Source organism: Molothrus ater, chromosome 21 (assembly GCF_012460135.2).
Source record: "Molothrus ater isolate BHLD 08-10-18 breed brown headed cowbird chromosome 21, BPBGC_Mater_1.1, whole genome shotgun sequence".
Taxonomy (NCBI): Eukaryota; Metazoa; Chordata; class Aves; order Passeriformes; family Icteridae; genus Molothrus; species Molothrus ater.
In genome coordinates, this window is record NC_050498.2 from 8,792,296 (window position 1) to 8,817,181 (window position 24,886).

General features: G+C 45.5%; 3 protein-coding genes across 9 annotated transcripts in view; 2 read left to right on the forward strand and 1 right to left on the reverse strand.

Moving 5' to 3' along the window:
* Positions 1-7,070, forward strand: part of CLTC (clathrin heavy chain) — a 30,400-nt gene extending 23,330 nt beyond the window's left edge. Inside the window, exons 29-33 of one of the 2 annotated variants that reach the window (XM_036395306.2) lie at positions 212-382; positions 518-739; positions 1,791-1,811; positions 4,655-4,730; positions 6,029-7,070. In XM_036395306.2, coding sequence (XP_036251199.1) covers positions 212-382; positions 518-739; positions 1,791-1,811; positions 4,655-4,730; positions 6,029-6,282 — 744 coding nt within the window. In that variant the 3' untranslated portion in view covers positions 6,283-7,070. The remainder of the gene's footprint in view (positions 1-211; positions 383-517; positions 740-1,790; positions 1,812-4,654; positions 4,731-6,028) is intronic. The other variant, XM_036395308.2, reaches the window with a different exon arrangement.
* A 1,609-nt stretch (positions 7,071-8,679) lies between these two features.
* Positions 8,680-10,242, reverse strand: PTRH2 (peptidyl-tRNA hydrolase 2). 6 transcript variants are annotated; one of them, XM_036394960.2, is made up of 3 exons: positions 10,191-10,242; positions 9,869-9,959; positions 8,680-9,343 (listed from the first exon to the last, which is right to left on the reverse strand). In XM_036394960.2, the coding sequence occupies exon 3, from the start codon at positions 9,320-9,322 to the stop codon at positions 8,801-8,803; it is 522 nt and encodes a 173-aa protein (XP_036250853.1). In that variant the 5' UTR covers positions 9,323-9,343; positions 9,869-9,959; positions 10,191-10,242; the 3' UTR covers positions 8,680-8,800. The 6 variants fall into 6 exon arrangements, with proteins under 6 accessions (XP_036250853.1, XP_036250856.1, XP_054372989.1 ...); XM_036394963.2 differs by having other exon boundaries at positions 9,898-9,959; positions 10,191-10,223; XM_054517014.1 differs by having other exon boundaries at positions 9,891-9,959; positions 10,191-10,213.
* The window catches only part of VMP1 (vacuole membrane protein 1), a 62,485-nt gene continuing 47,838 nt past the window's right edge, over positions 10,240-24,886 (forward strand). The window contains exons 1-5 of the mRNA XM_036394957.2: positions 10,240-10,341; positions 18,142-18,243; positions 20,746-20,881; positions 23,163-23,253; positions 24,750-24,860. Coding sequence (XP_036250850.1) covers positions 18,168-18,243; positions 20,746-20,881; positions 23,163-23,253; positions 24,750-24,860 — 414 coding nt within the window. The 5' untranslated portion in view covers positions 10,240-10,341; positions 18,142-18,167. The remainder of the gene's footprint in view (positions 10,342-18,141; positions 18,244-20,745; positions 20,882-23,162; positions 23,254-24,749; positions 24,861-24,886) is intronic.

Below are 24,886 nucleotides of genomic sequence, written 5' to 3' on the forward strand. Positions count from 1 at the left end.
TGCTCAAAAATACTGATTGAAACACCTAAACTCCATATGTTTCAAACAGCAGCTTCTCAAATGAAATAGCAGATCTCTGCAGGTCTGGCTGGAATACTTTTATCTTCCTACAAGCAGGAATAGAGAACTGATGGAAAATACTTGCATTTTGTGGGCGCAGTTGTACATCTGAGGTGTGACTTTTTTTTTTTTTTTCTTCTGCTTCACTCAGGCTCTTAGGACTTCTATAGATGCTTATGACAACTTTGACAACATTTCTCTTGCCCAACGTTTGGAGAAGCACGAGCTCATCGAGTTCCGGAGGATCGCCGCCTATCTCTTCAAAGGCAACAACCGCTGGAAACAGAGCGTGGAGCTCTGCAAGAAGGACAGGCTCTACAAGGTGAGGCAGCACCCAGGGCAGCTTTACAGCTCTGCCTTGTTGGCTCTGCCTTGTTGGCTCTGCCTTGTTGGCTCTTGGCTGACAGCCCCGTGTGGGTTGTTGTGTCCCCGAGGCTGAGGCTCTGTCCTGTTGCAGGATGCCATGCAGTACGCTTCTGAATCCAAAGATACTGAGCTGGCAGAAGAGCTGCTGCAGTGGTTCCTGCAGGAGAACAAGAGGGAATGCTTTGGTGCTTGTCTCTTCACCTGCTACGATCTCCTAAGGCCGGATGTTGTCTTGGAAACAGCATGGAGGCACAACATTATGGACTTTGCCATGCCATACTTTATCCAGGTCATGAAGGAATACTTGACCAAGGTAAGAGCAGGTGCCCCTCCAAGACCCAGAGCTTGTTAGTCACTGTGGTGAATGCCTTGAGACTGTCTGCTTGCTACTAACATTGGTTTGGGCTTTGTCCAATGTCTGTCTGTCCATGTCCACACTTACTTTTCAGTCCATCTGGGGAGAGACTTCGCCCTCTAAGAGGCTGAAACACTTGCAGGCTTCACCCTCTACCAATTACAGAACCTACATCAGTAGTATTTGCCTGACCCTGGGCAGTGTCTAAAGTAGTTCCAGGCTCCAGGCATTTCCTGTGCTGTGTCAGTCAGGAATCCCAGCTGAGATCAAGCTTTAAGTAAATTCTAGACTGTGTACTAAACCAGCTTTACAGCTAGACTAGAGATAACTTATTCTGCTATGCATTTAACTCTAAAATGTGGCTCTGACACTTAATGGCACTAATTATGATTCAACTCTTATTTGAAATGACTCAGGATGGGGGAACTTGGTAATGCTCTGGCAGACTTGAACAGACTTGAGTTAAATCCAACTGTCACTAGCAAGATTTTCCTAGATGAAGCTTTTGGAGTATCTTCCACTGAAATGGTGTAAATTGCTTAATGATTAAGACCTTTCCAAGCTTGAGTTCAGCTTTTACTTTCATGCAGTCAGTGAAGACTAAGGTGCCTGTTTGACCAGAAATTTGCCTGGCTGTTCTTTGTAAAGGCAGAACTACCTCTGGTTCTGTAGCCAGCCTGAAATGCTGTTCTGGGGGAGGTGGGCTGAGCAATGCAACGGTTTGTCAGAGGTGCCTGCACCAAGCTAACACCATGCCTTTGGAGGGAGTAGTAGATTCATAAAGATTTCCTGATCTGATAAAGGATTAGGATGTAGCTTTGGTGTAGCTAATGAATTAAGAGCCAGCAAGAAGCAGAGCTGCCTTCTAAAGCAGATACTTCTGGTGTACTTTTGTTTTTACTCGCCTGTACCTTAATTATTTCTTCCCTGACGCTTTTGTTTCTACCTTTTTATATGCTAAATATGGAATTTGATTTTTCTAAGCTGCACCTTCTGAATTCCTTTGCAGGTTGATGCAATAAAGGAAAAGGTGAAAGTTGATTCTTGTTTTCCATCTTTAAGTCTGGAGGACTAAGTCTAAGGATTCTGCATGAGTTTTTTTCTTTCCTATGTTTACTACACTGCTGCTACTGCTTTTTCCCCAAACAAAATATCACTAAAGCATTTGCAAATTGTTTAACTCTCACTAGCTAGTGCTGTAGGAGAAAAGTAGATTCGTTTGCTACTAATAAGCTAATAGATCCTCAGGAAGGGCATACAGGTGATCAGTTGGATCACAGTCAGCCTGCAATTGAAACAACACACAAATACTTACACAAATGCTATTATTTGACAGCCAATCTGACTGAAACAACCTCCTACAACAAGAAATCAGTCTGTGAATGCCTAAATCAGTCTGGCATTTGCCAGTTGAAGGGCTGTGATCCAGTTCCTGATCTCTGGACCATGACTAATGCGCGCTGACCGTAGGCAGAGTAGATACTGGCTGCTCCAGAGGGACTCTTCCTCACTCAGGTGTCAGTTCTCATGGTGCTGATCTAATCCACACAGTGCTCTCGTTCATGTAGCAACTTAAAACTTCAGCTGTTACAACAAGTCTGTGGTTCTCCTCCCTACAGTAAATTTCTAGTAGTTGTCCAAAAAAAGACTGCCTTCCAAGCTCTTCAGCTTCACTAAACTTCTCTTGCTACCTCATTAAAAAAAAAAATGAAATGGTAATGCTTATTGCTCTTCTGAGGCTACTCCAGGGCTTGCCTTTTGCTATGTAACTTTGACCTTCAGAAGGGCAATCCAAGGTTTTTTGTCCATCTGCTTCCCTACAAATGCCACCGTGATCCTCCTGCGCCCAGGGGTCAGCCCTTGCAGGAGTTTTCCATTAATGTGGTTCAGCAAAGGGCAAACCAAAGTTGACAGACAGCTTTGAAGATGGACTAAATGCAAAAACTGCTGGTTGTAAAGACACCACTGGAACTCAAGGCTAACCTAAGACACATAGTGTAAGGTCCTTCAGCAGCTAGTAAGGAAAGTAGGAGAGCGTGTGTGTGAAAAAAGGTAATTGAACTGCAGTGTTTGCATAAACTACGCATGTGTAGCAGTCATTGCAATTACATCCCACTACTCCTGAAGCTCCAAGGCATTGCTGTGGGCTGCGTGTGGTTTTTTGGGGGGAGCCTGTATGGCAGTCATCTTCAGACCTCACTCGTGCTTCAGTACTTTTGCCTCTTTTTCATGCACACATAACACGATAACATTGAATGCATGTTACTTTTCCTCTGCAGCTTATTGCAGTCCCTGTGGAAAAGCCTTTCAGTCAATCTTGCTCCAAGTGTAGGGCCCTGAAGCTGGTGATGCTCGAGCAAGTGGTGTAAGAACCATCCTGAGGGCTGGTTTCAAACTTGCGCTTGTTCTTGTCAGTATTTGTTCAGCTCTGAGGGGAGGCATCAAAACTGGCTCCAAAATGCATTGAATGTCCTGGGCTGGAGGCTTTCCAAGTGTGAGTAAGCCAAATGCCTCTGCTTAGTAGCAAACTCTGCACATTCTCCTTGGATTTGCATCTCTAAACTTGTGCTTGTGTGTTCAGTGTGTTGCTGTTTGGAGTTAAAAGCAGCGCAGTTCCCAGCACGGTGTCTGGAAATGAGTCTTGGAGCATTGGATACGACCCCGTGCACTTTGGCAGCTGCGAGCCAGATACTGTGGGAGGCACCACCAGGCTGGCCATGGAAGCCCAGCCACTGAGGGAACTCCAGCTCAGGACTTCTGCCACTCCCTGGGAGTTGTGCCTCAGCTTGAGGTTACAGAGGACCAGGTTTATGGAACACACAGCTGAAAGGAGGAGCTCACAGCTCCTGCAGCTGCCAGCAGATATTTGCTCATGTAGCACAGTTCAGCTGAAAAGTCACTTGTGAATGTTGTAGCTGAATAAATAACACTGTGACCCTGTGTAAGTGCAGGAAACCTTCAAACTCCTTTATTAAGGACACAAATGAAATGAAACATTTATCTTGTATTATTGTCCTTCAAAGTAATTGGCATGATTATCTCAGACTTTGTTCTAAGTCTTATCTCCCAGGTAAAATACCAGTACCTCATTTTGTGGTTTTAGTTTCAGGGCCTGCCTTAGACTATAGAAATGCTGAGTTCCCTTGGATCTGTCTTTAGAAATGAGCAATAATTCACTACAGAAGTTCCTTCTCTTGCCTTTCTGTAGGGGTGGGCAAACAGCACCATTGCACTCGCAGTGCAGCAGTGAAGCTGGCCAGGCTTGTCTGTTACTGTGTGTAAAGCTGGAAGAATTGGAGTATCTGTGGGTTTAGGCTGACTGCCACACAGTTCTGGAGTGGAAAAAGCAAGTCTTATACACATGCATTCTCTGCATTTGAACTTAAATTGCATGAGTGAATGGGTTTGGAAAGTGAAATCTTGAGGCTCAAGTGACATGTCGGATGCTATTGCAGTCTGCTCTATCCAAATGCAAACCAGATTACTTTGCCTCAACGTCACCTCCAGGGAAACTTCTCCAGGTCTGGGCATTATCTTGGCAATTGCTCCAAGGCAGGTCTCCAATTGAGACTGAGCTCAAATCTGAGTCCAAAGACTGTCCAGCTCCAGTCCAGTCCAGAACCTTTTGTACAAAGCTTCAGCCTGGAGTGAGCTTTCAAAGTAGTTGAAAATCCCTCAGTGAGGGATTTTGTTCAGGAAACAGACAATCTTGACTGCACCAGTACCAACATTGCTACTTGAATTGATCTTAACTTGTAAATGGTCTCCTTTTCTTGATGGGTGTTGAGATACCACTAAGGCTTTTCCACTTCTCTGCCACGAATAAGTACCTGTTTTAGAGGAGATTTCTTTAATTGTTGGTCTCAATTCCAGGTGGATAAACTGGATGCATCAGAGTCTTTGAGAAAGGAAGAGGAGCAAGCTACAGAAACACAACCTATTGTTTATGGTAATGCTTTAGTTTGTGTGTTATCAATAACATATTTCACTTTTTAAACAAGCCTTCCCTAATCTTGTTTTTTTCCTGAGAAAGCCCTGGGAAACAGGAACATTCTCCATGTGAAATGAAGTCTTAAAGAATGTGTTCCAAAATACTAGATAAGTGCTGTGGCTGCTGAGGTGGGCTGTAGACTGCAGGATTGAAGGTTGTCCTTGCTCCTTAAGGAAAGGTGTACAGGAGCTGTGTTATTCCAGACTCCTTAAGGAAAGGTGTACAGGAGCTGTGCCATTCTAGACTCCTTAAGGAAAGGTGTACAGGAGCTGTGCCATTCCAGACTCCTTAAGGAAAGGTGTACAGGAGCTGTGTTATTCCAGACTCCTTAAGGAAAGGTGTACAGGAGCTGTGCCATTCTAGACTCCTTAAGGAAAGGTGTACAGGAGCTGTGCCATTCCAGACTCCTTAAGGAAAGGTGTACAGGAGCTGTGCCATTCCAGACTCCTTAAGGAAAGGTGTACAGGAGCTGTGCCATTCCAGCCTCCTTAAGGAAAGGTGTACAGGAGCTGTGCCATTCCAGACTCCTTAAGGAAAGGTGTACAGGAGCTGTGTTATTCCAGACTCCTTAAGGAAAGGTGTACAGGAGCTGTGCCATTCCAGACTCCTTAAGGAAAGGTGTACAGGAGCTGTGCCATTCCAGCCTCCTTAAGGAAAGGTGTACAGGAGCTGTGCCATTCCAGCCTCCTTAAGGAAAGGTGTACAGGAGCTGTGCCATTCCAGACTCCTTAAGGAAAGGTGTACAGGAGCTGTGTTATTCCAGACTGCTTAAGGAAAGGTGTACATAACTGTGCCACTCCAGACTCCTTAAGGAAAGGTGTACAGGAGCTGTGTTATTCCAGACTCCTTAAGGAAAGGTGTACAGGAGCTGTGTTATTCCAGACTCCTTAAGGAAAGGTGTACATAACTGTGCCATTCCAGACTCCTTAAGGAAAGGTGTACATAACTGTGCCATTCCAGACTTCCAGCAAGGGGTTATTTGCATCTTTTGTTATATACTTTATATTTAAAGTATATTTATACCTACTTTATATTGGGTATTTTCTTTATGTTCAGGTTATTCTAGTAAGGGTTTCTTCACTGTAGTATTTTTAGCCATGTGTTGTGCCCTGAGGTTTTTACCCGTTGTGGCCCCGAAGAAGCCCAGTCCAGGTCAGCAGGGTGAAGCATAGAAAAAACCCTCCTAAAAACGTTGAGGCATTAAGCAGAGTGATTTCTGAGTTGAGGAGGAGTAAGATGCCCGTTGTGTGTTGCAGGCCAGCCCCAGCTGATGCTGACAGCAGGACCCAGCGTGGCAGTTCCTCCACAGGCACCTTTTGGCTACGGCTACACGGCCCCTCCGTACGGGCAGCCGCAGCCCTGGCTTCGGCTACAGCATGTGAGGTGCAGCACAAGCCAGCCTGGAGCAGCAACTTTTCTTACTGAAACTCCACCGTCCCTCCCCGCTTTAACTCATAACAGGGAAAAGCAAAGAGTTCTGCCTCGTGTTCTTGTAACCTTTATTTCATGAAGGACTGTTTTTTCTAGCGCGAACGATTTGAATCACTTCTGTTAAATCTTTTTCACATTCCATGTCCATTTAGACTTTTACTTTCAGAAGGGGAATAGTTTAAACGACTTTGTTCAAAGTGGGCTTTTGCAGGACTGCTTATTACCATTAAGTCTATTGTGAAGATTCTGATTTGCACTCTATAGTGTTACACTCTAATATTGAATCTTAATTTCATTGTATGTGAGCAGCTTACGGTATGTACTGTCTATTCTAAATGCATTTAAATCTCACTGTATATTTGGAGAAAGCTAAAGCCAAGATACTTGTATTTGACCTTGCAAGACTGCTGACAAGAGACAACACTAATCAGCATATCCTCCCTGGGTTGGATTGCATAGCTCTAAAAGAATTTAAAATGCGTACAGACAACCTTGCCTGACTTAAAATGAGTAAAAGTTTTGGGTTTTGTTTTTTTTGTTTTTTTTTTTTCCCTTAACCTATGCAGGTTTTTCCAGTTATGCATATAGAAAATGCTAGTGTCTTTTTGCTCACTCCATATGTAACAGATGACCTTATGTTGTGCTGTATCCTGTGCTTTTGTGGGACATTCCATTCAGGAACAGAGCACCATGATTCCAATCTGTGTATTTACTAACCCTGCCCTGAGGTTTGTGTATGTTGGATATTGTGGTGTTTTAGATCACTGTTTTGAGTGTACAGAAGAGAGAATTCAAGCATATTGCTGTTCAGTTTTGTTTGTGCAATTTGAAATTACGCAATTTAAAAATAAATTACTGGACTGTGGACATGCTGCATAGTGGTAGCTTCACTTTACTGTCTTCAAAAAAAGGACCTTTGGACTCAAACCAAGTATTCCAGTGCTGGTGGTAGTGGGGGGCAATGCAGGTGTGTGCAGCCAGGGGTCTGAGGGGCCAGCAGCAGAGCAGCAATGGGGACCAGTAGTGGGGTCTTGCACTGAGGGGGGAATGCAGGAAAATATGTAATGCTTTTTCTAGAGAGAGATTATGCCAGAGAGAGAAGAAAATAGCACTTTTCACCAGTTGGCTGCACTGTGGTCAACTCCAGCATATTCGACCAGATGATACATTAGGATTGTAGTAGGGTTTGCCAGTTCAATTGAGATCATGTTCTAGGTATGTAAATTGCCTTAAACATATTTAGCTTCAAATAAAATTGACTTAAATGTTTCTTTATGAATACTGTCATATTTGAGTGTAACGAGTCTGACAGCACTGACCAGATTTCCAGCAGCTCTAGGAGCTCCTGTCTCTTAACCAGGAGCCACTCTGGGCATCAGGATCCAGATCCCACTCCCTGTTCCTTAACCAGGAGCCACTCTGGGCATCAGGATCCAGATCCCACTCCCTGTTCCTTAACCAGGAGCCACTCTGGCCATCAGGATCCAGATCCCACTCCCTGTTCCTCCTGTGAGCTCCAGAGTTGTGTGCTGTGGTCCTGGGGCTGGGCACTGCAGCCCTTCCATGGAATGGGGCTGGCAGGGGCTCACCTGCCCCACGCTCTCTGTGGTCAGCAGAGGTGGAGCAAAGCCTGCAGTGAGTCTCTGGAAAGGATTCTGCCTCTAAGTAAGAGGTGCAGTATAAAAACATTTCCATCCTCTGTGTTTATTGGCATTTCAGCCCCTCTGCCATTCCCTCTGGGTCTGTGGATGGCTGGAGATGGGGATCAATCCTGTTCCCTCTCCTACAAACTGGTTCACAACACTCGGCTGGAACACGTGGCTGAGAGGTTGGCAAAGGTGCTTAACAGCAGAACTTTCACAAATTTCACATAGAATTTACTGGAACCCCCAAGGTGCTCTGACCTGTGCACTAATATCTATAACAGGGTGCTTCCTTAAACCCAGGAGCACCTGTTAATCCCAATAAAACCAGGATTTAAGTCTGTCCCTGAGTGCCCAGTTGTTTATATGGAGGGTAACTCCCCACACCTTGGCTTAACTGCACATTTTTGCATGTGTAGGAGCTACACAGACCCCTCCAGAGGGAAGCTCAGCTTACAGCTGCTCCCCACAGCTCTTTACTGGTCTGGGCTGCAAATCCAGTCGAACTGGTCAGCCTGGTACCAGTCACAAGTTGTGGCAGCAGTTGTTTGGGCAGGAAGTTGGCTACAGTTACCCCCAGCTCCAGTCCTTAACTGCTTCAGCAGCTGGGCCTTTCTGAATTAAAGAATGTATTCACTACAGAAAACAGGCAGAAAGAGGAAACTCTTAAACTTTATCACCCAATGTGCAAAATCTTCAAACAATTGCACAAATTGTAAATGTACTGGGTTCATTCTTGTGCCAGCTCTGCTTTCCTCAACTGCCCTAAGCCTAGAATATTCTTTCCCACTTTTGGAACAAAAGCTAGAGAAACTCACGATTTACAAATTAAATCTTACAAAACTTGCTTATTTTATTAACACTGAGGGAAGAGATGGCAAAAAACCCCAACTTAGATTTTTATCCCTTCAGTACTGACATACATGAACACATCCAGGTCTTTTTGGTACCAGTTTAGAAGAGTTTAAGGTGACCAGACACTTTATCTATAACATCAGCTGGTCCTGGTCCGATCCCAAGGACTGTCCTGGAGCCTGGAGCTATCTGAGTACGCCCAGCATCCTGTATCAAGCTCACAGTCAGCCCCAGGCGCTTCGCCTCAGCCAGCAGCTGCACCAGAGTCTCTTCATCGGGAGCTTTGAGCACCACTTTGGGCTGTCCACAGTATTCCCACTGCTTCAGGAGCTCGGGATCCCTTTTGTGAACCTGCTTGTAGGCAGAGACAGCAGCGTGGGAGCACTGTGCTGCTACTTTGCCCTTGCCCATCTTCAGGTCGTTGCGGACGATCAGCACCAGCTTGAGCTCCCCGGTCTCCCCCATGATGTCAGGCTCGCCCCCCAGGCTGCTGGAAGGGTCTGGCACTGCCCCAGCTCCAGGCTTCCTGCGGAGCCTCCCCCGGATGCCCCAGCCCAGGCACACGCCGCACACCACTCCGATGATGACATTCAGGAACTCGGGCTCAAAGAGAGAAATCATGGCGGATTTTGGAGACTGCCTCTGGAAGGGGGGAAAGACAGAATTTACTTGAGGGTTTCTCAGCTTCTGAGAGCATTTTGTGTGCTCTCATCTGGTTTTCACTTGGTTATTTGAAGACAAAGAACATTTGTTATAAACACAAAGGAACAGCTCCCCAGACACAGCTTTCTGACTGCAAACACCTCACTGGTGATGGGCTTTGACTCAGAGCTGAGATAAAATGGCAAATTATCACAGAATCATAGAATGGTTTGTGTTGGAAAGGGCCTTAAAGTTCATCTGTGTCACCCTCTGCCATGGCCAGGGACACCTTCCACTATCCCAGATTTCTCCAAGCTCTGGCCAGCCTGGCCATGGACACTTCCAGGGATGGGGCAGCCACAGCTGCTCTGGTGCCAGGGTCCCACCACCCTCACAGGGAAAAATGTTTTCCTAATATCCAATTAACCCTCCTGTCTGTCAGTGTGAACCATTCCCCCTTGTCTATCACCCCAGGCCTCTGTAATTCGCCTTGCCCCACCTCTCCTGTGAATTCCCTTCACCTACTGGAAGGCCGCAATTAGGTCACCTCAGACCTTCTCTTCTCCAGGTTGAACACTCCCAGTTCTCTCAGCCTTGCCTCATGTCAAAACTACACCTAAAAACGGAGAGAAAAACTGTGAAATGCCGGAGGTTTTAAATCAATACCCCAAATTCAGCTGAGGAGCGGGGCCGCCTCCATCTCCACCGCGGGCTGCGGCACCTCAGCCCCGCCAGGCCCGAGCGGACACGGAGGGCAGAGACCGAGCGGGCACCGAACCGTGCGGGACCCCGCGGCCCTGAGGGGGAAAACGAGGGGGCTATGGAGGAACATCCCCTCAGCGCTCACCTGCCGCTCCCGCCCGGCCGCTCCGCCGCGCCCGCCCGGAGGTGACGGGGCCGCGGCGCTCGGGAAGTGACGGAGCCCGGGGCGGGACGGGGCGTGTTGTGCCGGGCCCAGTTCCGCGTTGTGCCGGGCCGAGCGGAGCCGCCGGAGCGTGGTGAGTGCGGGGCCGGGCCCGGGGCTGTCCCGGCGGGCGGGGGTCTCCTCACCGGGCCCTCAGCGGGGCCCCTCAGCGCTGCCCATCGCGCCCCTCGCCGCCGCCCCGCTCCCCTCACGGCCCCTCCGGCTCTGAGGGGACCCCCGGGCCGGGCGGCCCCGGTGCTGTGCGAGCCGAGGGGCCCGTGTGGGAGCCGGGAGTGCTGTGGAGGAGCAGGGTGGAAGGGGAGGCTGCTGCTCGCCGGCCTTGAGGGCGAGAAATGAGCCGCTGGCACCTCACCGCGCTGGAGAGCGGCTCTGCTCCTCCAAAGCCCCGGGAAGGTGGGATAGACTCGCCCTGCTCCGGCCCAAGGGACGGTGCCTGGTGACACAGGGAGAAATGTGTCCTGCTCCCTGCGGACAGGCAGGTAGCCATGGCCTTTGTGTGCTTTTCCACTGGAAATGTGCTGTGCTTTTCTGGCTGGGTGATCCCTGCATCCCCGTGGGCTGCCTGGGCTCGTGGATGTGAGGCCCAGATCCATGGGAGCATTTCTGCTGACCGGGGTTAAGCACCTCGTCTGGTTTTTATTTCTCTAGCCAGTGTCATGTGGTGTTTACAGCAGATAATAAAGCAGCAAGATTCCCATTTTATTCCAGTTTTGCCTCTCAGATGCCTGGCAGGTCATGAAGGTGACCTGAGAGAAGGGGTGATGTTTGATAGCAGCTATTTGTCTATAAAGTGCTGTGAATCCGGGTTATCCCCTTCCAACTGCACCTACGACATTTCTTCAGGGTTTTCTCCTGCCCTTGTTTTCTCTGCTCTGTGCTTACCAACAAGTGGGTATCCTGGTTTAGTTAATGGTGACGATGTGGGTTGAGGTGGAGAAAGTGTGGTGTTATTCTTTCATGCCTTGGACCACATGTGTTGTGTTTGGGCAGGGGATTTTGGTGCTGTTTTGCTATTAGGAATTCTGCTTTTTTAGAGGTAGTTTCACCTCAGTTTGATGGGGGATTCTCATGCTTCCTAACACCTCATGATAATACACATCAGCTCTTCTTAATGCATTAATTTTCCCATTGAAACAATCTTTGTTATGTCAGTCTTCCTTCTTCCAATCCATCATTTCTGCAGCGTGGAACAGACTTTCCTTTATTCCTTATGGGCTAAGTGACAGTTGTAACAATGGCTTCATCCCCTGTTTTCAGGTGAGGGTTTCAAAAGCCACTTTCCACTCGTGCAATGGGAGGTGAGCTCTCTTTATTAGTCTGAGCTTTGTTTCGTGTCCTGCTGAGCTGCTGAAATCACTGGTGTTTGTAATTGCTGTGGGGAAGGGTAGGAGGAGACTCAGCAGCTTTCAGGTGGGTGGTAGCAATGAGGAAGGTGAGTAGGCTGCAACAACTGCACTCTTTCTGCCTTGAATCTTCTTTTCTGAGTTGTTGTCTTGGAATTCCTTCTGAATGTCATAACTGCCTCTGACTGCACCTCGTGAGCAGCTCTCCTTAATCTGTGCCATTAGTGCGTGCTTGGAGATTCCTTATTCCTTAAAAACCCGTGTGTTTAAAACAAAAGAAAACCCCTTTAATTCCTGATGTTCTGTGCTGGGAGACAGAGTTATCTGCGGGTTGGAACTTTAACTTCTCTTCCTTGTGGACAAATCTGGGCTGGGTGGACTTTGCTGTTCCCTGAGGACAAAGGGCACAACCTTGAAGCTGGTGCAACACTGAGCTTTTTGTACCAGCTTCAAACACAACCATGGGGCAGCACCAAAACCACTGAACCTCGCTGGTTTTGGTGCTGCTTGGACCAGAAGGATGTTATTAGTGAGTTGTTCAGGGTATTTCAAGCTTATTAAAAGAATATTTTTCTTTCTCCCAGGGCTCAGAATTGGCCTCTGTGAGCCTTGTCTGGGCAGTGTGTCCTCACTGGATGGCCAGGTGTGAAATCTGAATTGGCTGCACTTAGAGAGTGTTCCTGTGAAAAGCAGAATTTGTTCTCTCAGGAGCTGCTTTCAGCCACTCTGGGCTTTGTCAGGCGCTTGTGTTCATCCCTTTTCATCTGTGCTGTGCCTCCTCTGCATATCCTCTTATCCTGGCTCTCACCTTTTCATCTATTTATCTCTCCTCCTTTATTATAGCACCTGATTCTACTGCTGGATGTAATTAAAATTCTTGTTTCACCAGAAAAAAATACACCAAAAAGATCAGTTTAATATAGGGGGCTTTAATGGCAGGGGACAGAACTTTCTGTTAACTCAAAAGAAATTGCATGGCAGCCCTGAAGCTCATGTCACAACAGTCTTTCCTAAAAGGCATCCCAAAGTCCCTTTTTTTTTTTGAAAAAATGGGAATTTTGACTCTAAATTCTAAGATGATTTATTTGGGTAGGAATTGGAAAATAGGTCTGGTGTACAGAGGCATAACCCACAAAATGGAAACCTGTGGTCTTCAACTGAATTACTTCTCCTTTGAGGAATGAAACTATTTTAGTTAGGAAAGCATTTTTAGTATGGGAATAAATGCACTCCTATCAAAATAACCCATTATGGGCTAAACCTGCAGAGATGTGGAACATCTTTCAGACGTGGCCTCATTTATTTTAATTGAACACTTCCCAGGAGTGCTGAAGGACTGGAAAAAAAAAAAAAAAGAGCAGTTACTTTTAATATTTTAATATTTTCTGTCATCTTCAGGAAAGCCATTAACCCCCAGGTGTGGGGCTGTGTCACTCCGGTGTCACAGCGGTGTCACAGCGGTGTCACTCCGGTGTCACTCCAGTGTCACCCCTGTGTCACCCCCGTGTCACCCCAGTGTCCCCCTGGTATCACTCCAGTGTCACTCCAGTGTCACTCCAGTGTCCCCCCAGTGTCCCCCCAGTGTCACCCCAGTGTCACCCCAGTGTCCCCCTGGTATCACTCCGGTGTCACTCCGGTGTCCCCCCAGTATCCCCCCAGTGTCACTCCGGTGTCACCCCAGTGTCACTCCGGTGTCCCCCCGGTATCACTCCAGTGTCACCCCGGTGTCACTCCGGTGTCACCCCAGTGTCCCCCCGGTATCACTCCAGTGTCACCCCGGTGTCACTCCAGTGTCACCCCGGTGTCCCCCCAGTGTCCCCCCAGTGCCACATGCACGCTGCTCTCTTGCTCTGTAGGGGCAGCAGCTTTGCAGGAGGAGGCTGCTTTGGGCTGCAGAGCTGAGGACGTGGGCGGCTCCTCCACTGCCTTCAGGAGAAGCGGTGCAGAGGGAATGGCTGGGAGGAGCTGGCAGGGGTAGGTGAAGTTTCACTTCCAAACTGATCCCATCCTTCACCTCAGTGTGCTCCTGTGCCAGGCAGCCTTTGGCTTTCCAGGGAAAGCGCTCTCCAGGCTGTTTCTTTGCCAGGGAATTGTTAACTTATTCTCTCTGTAGAGCATTTGATGACTGAAAAAAAAAACCAACCAAAACCCTCACAGATGTGCAATTCTTTACCCACCTGGAAAGACTGGATTTTAATCCTTTTTTCTCCTTATTGCAACTGAAGAACGGTGGTGTAGGAAAAGAAAAAGGAATATCAGAAAAGTTGAGGAGAAAGAAGCAGCAGGTTTGGAACATTTGGCAAAATGCAAGAACTGACTGGAAATGATGTGTTGCTGAGGCGGATGGGGGGAACAACAAAATTCTTGGAGCTCTAAGTCTGGTTCTGGGAGCTGTGTGAGCAGCAGCTGAGGGAGCTGAGAGTCAGGGCTCTTTCAGTCAGAAGTGGTAAGAATTAGTGACTCAAACAACGTCTGGGAGAGCAGTGAGATTGTGAAAACAGGCTCCTTGTTGTTCCAGCACCTTGGAAAGGAGTCCTCCAAAAATGCTTGGCACAGAACATGAGCCCACATTCTGCTCCTGTGGGTGAGAGTGCAGACACCCAGTTTGTCCACAGCTGGTTCCTTTTGCACGAGTGCAACACTTGGGTGCTTCCACAGCCTCCCCAGAGCTCCAGAGGAGAGACTTTGTCCTTTTCTCTGATTCCAGAGAGCAGATGCTGCAGTGCCCAGTTTTGTTGTGTTCTCAGGCTCCGATAGCTCGTTTTGCTTTGTCTCACTTAGGCTCTGAAGTGCCAGTCACAGTCACCATAAACCCTTTTTGTTGATCAATTTGCATTTTTGACTAGCAGTAATTGTCTTTTTATGCTCCATGGTTTGGGTTGCACTAAGGCTCAATGGTGTATTGTCAGCTCTTTGTTCAGCCCTACAAAGCAGCTCCTGTGTGAGCAGAGCTCTAACAAATGATCTCAGCCACCCTGATACAAAAACTGGCCACAGTTGTTTTCCTCGCTCTTTTAAATAGTTTATTTTTATGTTTGCTGCTAAGTACTCCATGCACTAGGCAAATTTATTTTTAGAGATGGGCTCTGTGTCTTCCCCAGCTTCTGTCAGAAGTGAAGTTCTGTTTAGCAGATGGAATTTGATTTCCTGCGGTGAGCTCTCACGGGTTGGGTGTAGACTGGAGAAAAAGGAGTGAGTTAAGGAAGGGTGACTGCATTTTGGGTCACCTCCCACTGCAGCTCATCCCTGTGGGGAGCAATCAGGGCAGGACCAGTGGTGCTGATGGGCATCAGGCAGCAGAGCAGATCAGGGGTGCTGAGCTCAGATGGGATGTGCATCCTCCAGGCCCTTTGCTAAGATGCTTTGAGTATAATCAGACTGAGGTAAACCAGGGAGGTTCTTTTCTGGAGCCAGGAAGGGTTTGCAGCCCTTTCAGCCCTGCTATGTGATAGGTATCCCATCTGCAAGTCAGCTGTGGTCTTAAATAGGAATTTTTAGAGCTTTCCTGCAGAACGGTTGAACTTTGAGACCTTCTTGACAAGTATTTGTCCTGCAGAAGAGTGGAAGGGGATTATTTATCTGCTTCAGTGCAAACGTTGCCTTGTGAGGTGCTGTTATGCAAAGCTAATCCTGGATTAGTGCCTTGCCAAGCAGGCAGGGTAAAAGTGGCTCTGGCAGTTGAGCTCCTGAAAAAAAAGCTGTCATGCCTTGGGAACAGCACACCTGGGACCCCCAGAGAGGCAGGAGTCCCATGGACTGCACTGGAATCCAGCGCTGTGCACAGCCTGGGCTGTGGCATCAGACAAGGACAGCAGCTGGCATTGCACTAAATGAACTCCTGGGAGTGTAATGAAGCTGAGAGCAGAGACCAAACCCATCAAGGCTTTAATTTTGAAGGCTAGATTTGCACGTGTGAAAAAAGATAGATTTCAAAATGAGGAACGTGTGGCTTCCACTGAAATTCGTGGCGGGTTTTTTCCTAATCTTTGCTATATTTAAGTCAACAAAATGTGACTGAAGTTCCCTAAGCCAGAACACTTTTTTTAGTGTTGCTGTGTGTGTGCTCAACAGCTCTGGATGGCTTTTGCTTCCTAAGCAGCTTTCTGTGAACATCAGGCCTGCTGGGTGGGGGTGTGTAATTTAAATATTGTTTGTAAATGCAGTTTGAGCCCTGTGTGTGTAAATTCCTGTGGTACAGACATGGGTATGTGTGGATGTAAACTTACATTGTAAGTTCATCAATCCTTATTTCAATATATATAAAAGTATATCTACACATAATAGATATGAAATTGTAGATGTTCATCAATGCTTATTTCAATATATATATAAAAGTATATCTACACATAATAGATATGAAATTGTAGATGTTCATCAATCCTTATTTCAATATATATAAAAGTATATCTACACATAATAGATATGAAATTGTAGATGTTCATCAATGCTTATTTCAATATATATATATAAAAGTATATCTACACATAATAGATATGAAATTGTAGATGTTCATCAATCCTTATTTCAATATATATAAAAGTATATCTACACATAATAGATATAAAATTGTAGATGTTCATCAATGCTTATTTCAATATATATATAAAAGTATATCTACACATAATAGATATAAAATTGTAGATGTTCATCAATATTTATTTCAATATATATATAAAAGTATATCTACATATAATAGATATGAAATTGTAGATGTTCATCAATGCTTATTTCAATATATATATAAAAGTATATCTACACATAATAGATATGAAATTGTAGATGTTCATCAATCCTTATTTCAACAGATATAAACGAATGAGCGCAGTCAGAACCAAAGCACAGCCCAGCTGTCCTGGTGGCGCTGAGGGCTGGATGAACGTTTGATCCTGCTCTTGCCATAGCACCTGGCCTGTTCTCCTCGCCTGGGGGCTGCGGTGGCTCCAGAGGGTCAGGCTGCTCTCAGCTCCCCTGGGAGAGGCAGGGCTGCTCCTTTCCCTGGCCTGCAGGGCATGCAGAGATGCAGCAGCTCAGGCCTCTTGTCCTTGGCTGACTCAGGAGCCCTTGGCATTTTTCAGCTTTTTTCATGTTTCAGCTGCTTTGGGTGTTCTGGGGTTCACACTGCAGTGAATAGAAGCTGTAACATGCATGAGATGAGTTTCTGCTGCCCTGTTTAACCAGACAGATTTCTGTTTCTGCACATTTTGTGTCAGGGGGAGGTGTTGAAGAAGGGACTCCTTCCTGAGACCTCAGAGCTTTTGACTACTGGATTTTAACTAAAACCTTTAGTAATTAGATTCTAGCTAACAGTTTTATCTGTATTGCAATTAATGCACATGGCTTGTACCCGTTTAGAAAAGCACCTGTCTAAAACTGACTTGTGACACCCTGGAAATGTCAAATACAGCATCTGAAATCTTTGAACATTTTATTGAACAATTTGACAAAATTATTGCAGTCTGAATCCAAAGGGTGATCTCACTCCTGTTTACCAAACCTGAGTTACTGCTTGGCTCTTAAGCCTTACATAAATCAATGGGGAAGTATTTTTTCTGTGGAACTTCAACTTCTTCCACTGGACAGTTTTATATAACCTGTCATTTTAATACTGCACCACTTTTCTTTCCAACAAAAGCAATGTATCAAAAACTGTAAATCAACTATGCTTATAGGGAGAAATACAATGCAAACAAAATGCTTTAACTTTGTGGGACTCTCTTTTAAGAGAGTTTTAGGATTCAAGAGAGGGTTTTTAAAACAAGGAGTCTGACTGGTTACACTCTTTGTGTTTGATTGCATAAGAATTGTCAGCTGTTCAGGTTTTTTTTATTTTAAAGGAAAAAAAAAGACAACTCTTGCAACACTCTGGTTTGTGCTGGCTCCCACTTCTTGCATTATTTACTCTCCTGGATAAGGAAAACCCCATCTGTTCTTTTGGGGGTTTGATTTAGGGCTGATCTCTCTAGAGGGAGGCTAAACCAGCGCTGAGTATGGGCAGTGGCAGCAAAGCTCCCATCAGGAAGCTCTTGTCCTCTGCAGAGTTTGCCTTGTGTGCCTCAGAGCCAGCACTTCAGGCTGTGCAGAGCAGGAGAGGCAGCTCTGTCCCTTGCTCACCACACTGGGGGCTGATCCTTCAGCCAGGGAGGTTTCTGACCTAGTGACAACCTGCACGGCTTTGGTGCCAGGATGAGGAGCACACCTGAGGCACCAGTGTCAGGATGGAAGTGAGGTTTGTACAAAGCTCTGCTGCTCCTGGAGCCCAAACAGTGGGTTGGGGCAAGGAAGGGGTTTGTTTAATGAGCTTTTGTTCAGCTGTTAGAAGTGAGGGAGTTTTGTCATCTGAGTGAAAAATTTAGAATTATGTAGGTGGAAATGTTTGAATCTTTGTCACCGTGGGGATTGAATCACTTTCTGCTGTTTGATGGTGTAATGCTGGATTTGGGAGCTGCTGGCTGTTTGTCTGCATCCTTTGCCTGTGGAGTGCTCCTAACCAGAACCACACCTTGTCCTTTTTGGGTTTCTTCTGCTCTCAGGTCCCCAGAGGTGACTGATCTGTGAAATGGCAGAGAATGGCACAGACTGTGACCAGAGACGCATAAGAATGAGCAAAGAGCAGCACAATGGCAGCTTCACAGGTAGGTGGGAAACCACTTTGTGCTCTCAGCTGCCCTGTGTGGGCTGTCAAACAGCACAAGACTGAAAAGGAACTGATTTTGCTTTTGTGTAGAGGCCAGGCTGGATGGAGCCACCTGACCTCTAGGGAGAGGCACCTCTGCCTGTGCCAGGGGCTGGAATGGGATGGGCTTTAGGGCCCTTCCACCCAACCATTCTGGGACTCTGGGACTCGATGCCCACACATTGCAAAGGGCCTCCAGGCCTGAATGAAGCTTAGAAACCTCAGTCAGCTCTGAACCTGAGGGATTTAGGATTTCAAAGCCATGGAGTAGGTTCATGCTGTGTATTTCCATTCACATTTCTCTTCCACTCCTTTCTTCTCCCAAAGTTCTTGGTACATTGAAGCCCCACAAGCTTAAGCTGACCTGGGTACCAACAGAGGCTACAACAACAACAACAACAAAAACCTAAAAAAGTTTAACTCTGTTGGCAAATGTGTGGCTGTGGAAGTCAGGCTGTACAACCCCACCCTTTGGCACTGAAAAGTCAGTTCTTGGTAATAAAAATCTGATTTACTCTGGGACAGATCCAGTTATTAGTCTCCCAGTTTCTAGCTGTTCTGTTGAAATTTAATGTCACTATAATTTATTGGTTTCAGTGATAAATTACCAACAAAACAGTTTTAACTACTTCACCTCCTGCCTCTCCTCTGTTTTTCCTGCTGGTATGTCGGAAGCAGCCTGGGATTAATGTTTAGAACTCATGAAAAATAACCTGAAAACAGTTAATGAAGATTTTTGTGTCGCTGAATTACCCATGCTGTGTAGTAAAGCATGGAAATTATAATCATCTTTGTTTGTTTCCTGTCAGCTTTGAATGTGCCAGTTCCATATTTAATTAAGTTTTGTAATCAAGTGATTTCTCAAGTTGTGTGCAGTCTTGCACCATTGTCTTTTACGACCTTTTACTAAAAACAAGGTCATAAAAACAAGGTTGAAACATTTTTATTACACATATTAAATGAAAACTATTAACTGCATGTTTGTATGTATGGAACAAATTAAAGCCTTTTACTTAAAGTCTTAAATCATCCTGTAACTCTGAGGGAATGTGGATGTTCCTCAGTACTTGCCAGGATTTCTGTTAGTTCATCTTAAGCAACTGATTTTACAGCTAAGGAATACAGAGTTAAGTGGGCTGTGTGACTAATGAGAGCTGCAATTTCTGTGTAAATATCAGCATCTGATCAGGCAAAATGGTTCAATTACTGCAGTAAGACTGAAATAATACATTGTGGGTTCCAGTGTGCTGGAGATCAGATTAGATTAATTCTTTAAATGCAACAGCTTTTAAAAATCTAAAATTTATGAATATTATTACAGTGCAAAGTAGAATACATGTGCTGTGACTGTGTAGTAAGTGGTGTTTAAATAAGTTTGATGTCTGTTTGGCTACAGCTGTATTTTTTCATTGTTTACTGGTACTATTTTTAAAATCTTATTCCAGAATTCCTTTTCTTTAAAAGTTTAAAAATTATTATTTTTTTAAATTATTATTTTAAATTATATTATATAAAATATAAAATATATATTATTTAAATTATTATTATTTTAAAATATTTAAATATTTTTTAAAATATTATTTTTTTTTAAATCCATTTACTATTTTTTTTTTAATCCAGAATTCCTTTTCTTTAAAAGTCTAAAAAATTATTACTGCTCACTAGCTTGACAACCTTTGAACAAGGCATTCTCCTCCAAAAAAACCAGCTCAGGTTTGGGGTTTTATTCATCTTATTGTGAGCACAAAGTAACACCTTGATTAGAAAACACAAATAACACCTTGATTAGAAAAGCAGGAGTAACACCTTGATTAGAAAAGCAGGAGTAACACCTTGATTAGAAAATCCTTTTTGTGAGCAGGGCCTGGGCTGGCTGTGAGCTCAGTGCCAGGCAGGGCTGAGCTCCAAAGGCAGCTCCTTTCCAGGAGAAGACTTTGGGAGAGGCTCCTGCCTGGGAGGGCAGGTGCCCCTATCCAGTTACACCCTGAAATTCCATCCTCTGCAAGGGGCAGCTGGGAATAGCTCTGCTGGACAAGACCCAGCTCTGAGGTTCAGAGGGAGACGTCCCTGCTGAGCTCGCCTCTGACCTGGGGCCTGGCTGCTCTCAGCTCCTCTCAGAGCCCTGTATAACCCTTAGTATTTTGCATTCTTTTCTAAAAAAAAGAGACATTTAATAGACTGTTAGTTTGTCCAGTGTCATTGGAGAGGTGGCACTTTCACCTTCCACTCCACTGTCACTTTTAAAACACTGTCAATGTTAAAGGCAGCAAATGAACTTCCCTTGTCTTCACCTCAGGAGCAGCACTGTGTACTCTCCTGTTATTTCGTGTCCTAGAGCCACAGCTCACCTTAACTTCCTGACAAATGTTAAACAGCCAGTGTATTTTGGGGTGGGATAGCAGCTGACCTGCCAGCCTGTGCTCTTACTGATTTTTTAATATTTTCTTCTTTTCATTTGCAGATTCCTCGATGTTGAGTGAGCGGAAGCGAAGGGAGCGAGAGGAGAGGTTGAATATTGTGCTGTGGAAAAAACCTCTTGTTACCTTGCAGTATTTTTGCCTGGAAACTCTAATAAACTTGAAGGAATGGACCATAAAGTAAAGATCATTTCTTTAACTTCTACTAAGCATTCTGGGCAAACCCATGCTCTGATTCAGTAGGTCATTCTGACATCTCACTTTCCCTGATGATTCACAACCTGAAAACTGGTTTTTTTTTCAGAGAACATGTGTATTTTTGTCCTTTAAAGGTGGCTGCTGGAGCACCCCACAATTGTAGCTGTGCTCTTAGATCTTCTGCCTAAATTACATAAGTGAAGCAGGGTGCTTGGGGAGAAGATTGCCTTTCTGAAGAGTTGAATATTCCAATTTGAAAGAGTGGGATCCTTAAGGAAAGGGATATTGTGCTTATGGCTGCAGTGTCAGCACTGACTTGCTAATGCAGGTGTTGGTGACACTGAGTAATCTTCAAACAGCTCAGCCAGGGCAGAGATCAGGGCTCTGTGGAGCTTGCAGTCATGTTTATGATGCTCTAAAGAGGACTTTGCTTCTCTGTGGCCCTTTCACAGCAGGAAATGATTTATTAAAGCACTTTCCTTGAGTGTTATTTCCACACTGGATTAAACCAGCTCTTATTCCAGTGAGAGAATTTGTGAGGAGCAGTTCTGCCATTCCCTGCTAGTGCTGGAAATGCAGAGCCAGTCCTTCAGGCACAAGGCCCGGGGGTTTAGGCTGCCCAAACACGAGTGTAATGTGCAATGCAAATGCCAGGAGTAGCAGCCTGCAGTGCTTGTGTTGGTAACTGGGCTCTGTTGTGCTTGGGACCGAGCTTACAAAGCCTTCCCCAGTCAGGAGTCAGGGTCTAAGGTCACCTTGGGTGACTGCAGCTGTGGGGCTGCTCCTCTGCAGGCTGAGCTGAGCCTGCTGCTCAGGGCTCTGCTCACCCCCTCTGGGCCAGGCTGGAGGTGCTGCCAGTCCAGATCTACTGACAGCTTCCATTGCTTTTGAAATTATTTGTATGAAAAACACCAGGTTCATCCAGTGTAGGTAGCCCTAATTCCCTTTTTACACCCCACACCCCCCAAAACCTGAGCCCCCCAAGCCTATTTATTTAATTATGTGCATTCTTTGAACTACCATTAGGGGTTGTCTCTGAGAACTGTTGCACTGGGTCTGACATCTGTAATTCTGACAATCGCCAAGCATTTATTTAAACTAAGCAGAAATAACATTTGAGGATTTATTTTAAGACCTCAAATCTTATTTGGCTTCCTAGACATCCAATTCTGTTGCAGATAGCACTTGCCTCCTCTGCTGAGCAGCACATTCAGTTGTCTGGCACTCCCCTGACAGAATCTTTACAGAAAACAACCCTGACTATTACAAGCTATTAAGTTGAGACCTCAGATTGACTCTTAATGATCTCCTGTGTTCCATTGCATAAATTGTGTTTTGAATGACAATCATTTGAAAATTCAATTGTCATACTAATGGAAGCAGCACTAACTTTCATTTTAAAATGTTTTGAGTGCTCTTTTCAGTTTGCTTAATATGAAATATTTGTGACTGTTTTCCTGTATTATGCCTCACATTTCTGTCTTTCTGTCTAATTAGATAAGTTATGTTTATAGTTTGCTATTTTAGGCTGGAAATTTTAAGTGATGCTAGCACTTGTTTTTTTTTTATATATCATTAGGTGACAATATAGTATTGTTTTCTGGAAAATTATAAATGTATTTGCTAACCTACTGTGTGTGGCCACATATATATCAAGCAGGAAAAAAAGAGTAAAACCAAATGTGCTCAAAAATTATTTGGTAGCAAATTACTTTGGAAAACACTTCTCTCCCTTTACTCACCAAATGCTTACCTAAAACATATTTATTAAATTTGGAGCTGTTACAAGATACTAATTTTAATAGTTAAGGGGAAACAAAATAATGTAAAGATTTGTTCCTGTGACTGTCACTGTGGTTCTGCCCAGCAGCACAGTTGGAAATCAGCATTTCTGAATTCCACCCAGCTCGTCCTTGCCCAGGGCCTGCTTTGCTCTGTGCTTGGCCACAGCTGCTGCTCAGGGCCTGGGTCTGACTCTTGGCTCTAGAAGCTGAATTGTTTTCAGCTTGTGTTTGTTTTCAGTCAGTTACTTTGTTTTTCTTTATTAAAAAAAGTAAAATATGAGTGGCTGAACTTTGATCTCGCTTGCCAGTGACACGGAGATTTTTCCCTAAAGAATAAAAGCTCCCCAGATATTTTCCTGGGAGGTTTACAGTGCTGCCATTGTCCCTGCTGAGCACATCCCCAGTCCCCAGAGGTATCTGAGTTACTCTGATCTGCATGTTTAATGATGAAAAACCCTAATTTGCCATTTGTCTTTCAGATTGTGGCGGCGGCGAGGGGTCCTGGCGTGCGTGGTGCTGGCACTGGCGGCGCTCACAGCCCTGTACTACATAGAGGGAGCACATCAACAGGTACCAGCTCTGCTCCCCTGCTCCCCCTCCCTGGGCTGGGAACTGAATGAATCCTGCTGCCATCTCCAAGAATTTATAATGGATCCTTTGAGGTTTTGTTTCTCAAGTCGTGACTGCTCTCTTGGTGTGCATGAGTTGTGTTCCAGAGGTGGGGAGGATGAGCTGTGTCATTTGATCTGTTCTGGGGGATCTGGAGGTGTCTCATCTGCTCCTGAGTGAAGCACACCTCGGGTGCTGCAGCACTCCCTCACAGCTGCTGTCAGCAAGATTTCCATGGTGGTGGCAGCTCTTGAGGGGAGGTGTTGTTACCCTGAGTCATGGCAGAGCTTCGTGCTTCCCAAGAAATGGTTCTTGTGTTCCTGTAGAAAGTCTCCTGCCCAGCTAGGACAGGCACATACAGAGCAGAGCTTCATGTTTCCCAAGAAATGGTTCTTGTGTTCCTGTAGAAAGTCTCCTGCCCAGCTAGGACAGGAGATGTAAAATGTTTTCATGGTTCACATCTGTTCCTGTGATGGGAACACCAAGCCTGGTGCTTTTGCAGCACTGCAAGTGTCAGACATGGTTAAGCTTAGTGATGGTGCTGTCTGCACCTTTCCCTTCCCCGTTTCTCTTGGAGTTTCAGATTTTCCTGGAGGACAGGGAGCCCTTTTAAAAACCAATCCCAGCTGCTGTCACAGCTCTGAAATGAGCAGGTTCTGAATTCCAGTTTTTGCTTCCATCCCTCGTGCTGTGGTATGGCTCTGCCTGCCTGAAGGATCTGCAGTTCTGCACCCCAAGTTCCAAGCCACTTGGGAAGGAACCTCATCTCTGGGCCTGCTGAGGGCAGTGTCACCCTCAGGTGACAGCCAGTGCAGGAGCTCCCTGTTGAGGAGGTGTCAGCCGTGTGCACTTGGCATTTTCAAGATGTTTTTGTGCCCTGACAGGTTGGAGCCTGGATAAGAATGGTGTAAAATTCACCTTGGTGCTGTTGCTCCATGGATGGTGTAAAATAGTGTCCAGAACTTGCTGTGGCTCTCCCACATCCCCTCATTTCTGGGTGCAGCACACAACCAGCATTTTAATATTTTCATAAAAGTGACAAACCTGCTCCAAGGTGCAACATCCAGCAGGCTCACTGGGAGTGCAGCTGATTTTATTCCTTTATTTCAACTGTTCAGACAATTCTCTGAGCTGCCTGGGCTCTACTTGACACTGTCTGGGGCTTGCTCCTCGTGGGCCTGTTCTGAATTTCAACCTCCTACTGTTGAACCTGAATTTCCATCTATCTCCTTGGAAACTTGCTGATTCCAAAATGTGGATTTTTTTTTCTTTTGAAAGTGCAGCTTCCTCTATATGTCTGTGCTGTTACTGAAGTAAATTGCAAATAGAAGTATTCAGGAGTCTATTTCAGCTGTTATAATCCAGATAAATGTCTGTGTTAGCTTGTAGCTTAATTTTCTCCCTTGGAGATTTGATAATTTATTTTTTTTTCTTTTTTTGTGCCTTTCCTTGCTCAGTATGTGCAGTACATGGAGAAGAAGTTCTTCTGGTGTGCCTACTGGGTAGGATTGGGCATTCTGTCCTCTGTTGGGCTTGGAACAGGTCTCCACACCTTTCTGCTCTACTTGGTAAGGATATTTCCACACCATGTCCT

Excerpts from the sequence above, each read along its gene's own strand:
- PTRH2 (XM_036394960.2), bottom strand. The coding sequence starts at position 9,322 with ATGATTTCTCTCTTTGAGCCCGAGTTCCTGAATGTCATCATCGGAGTG.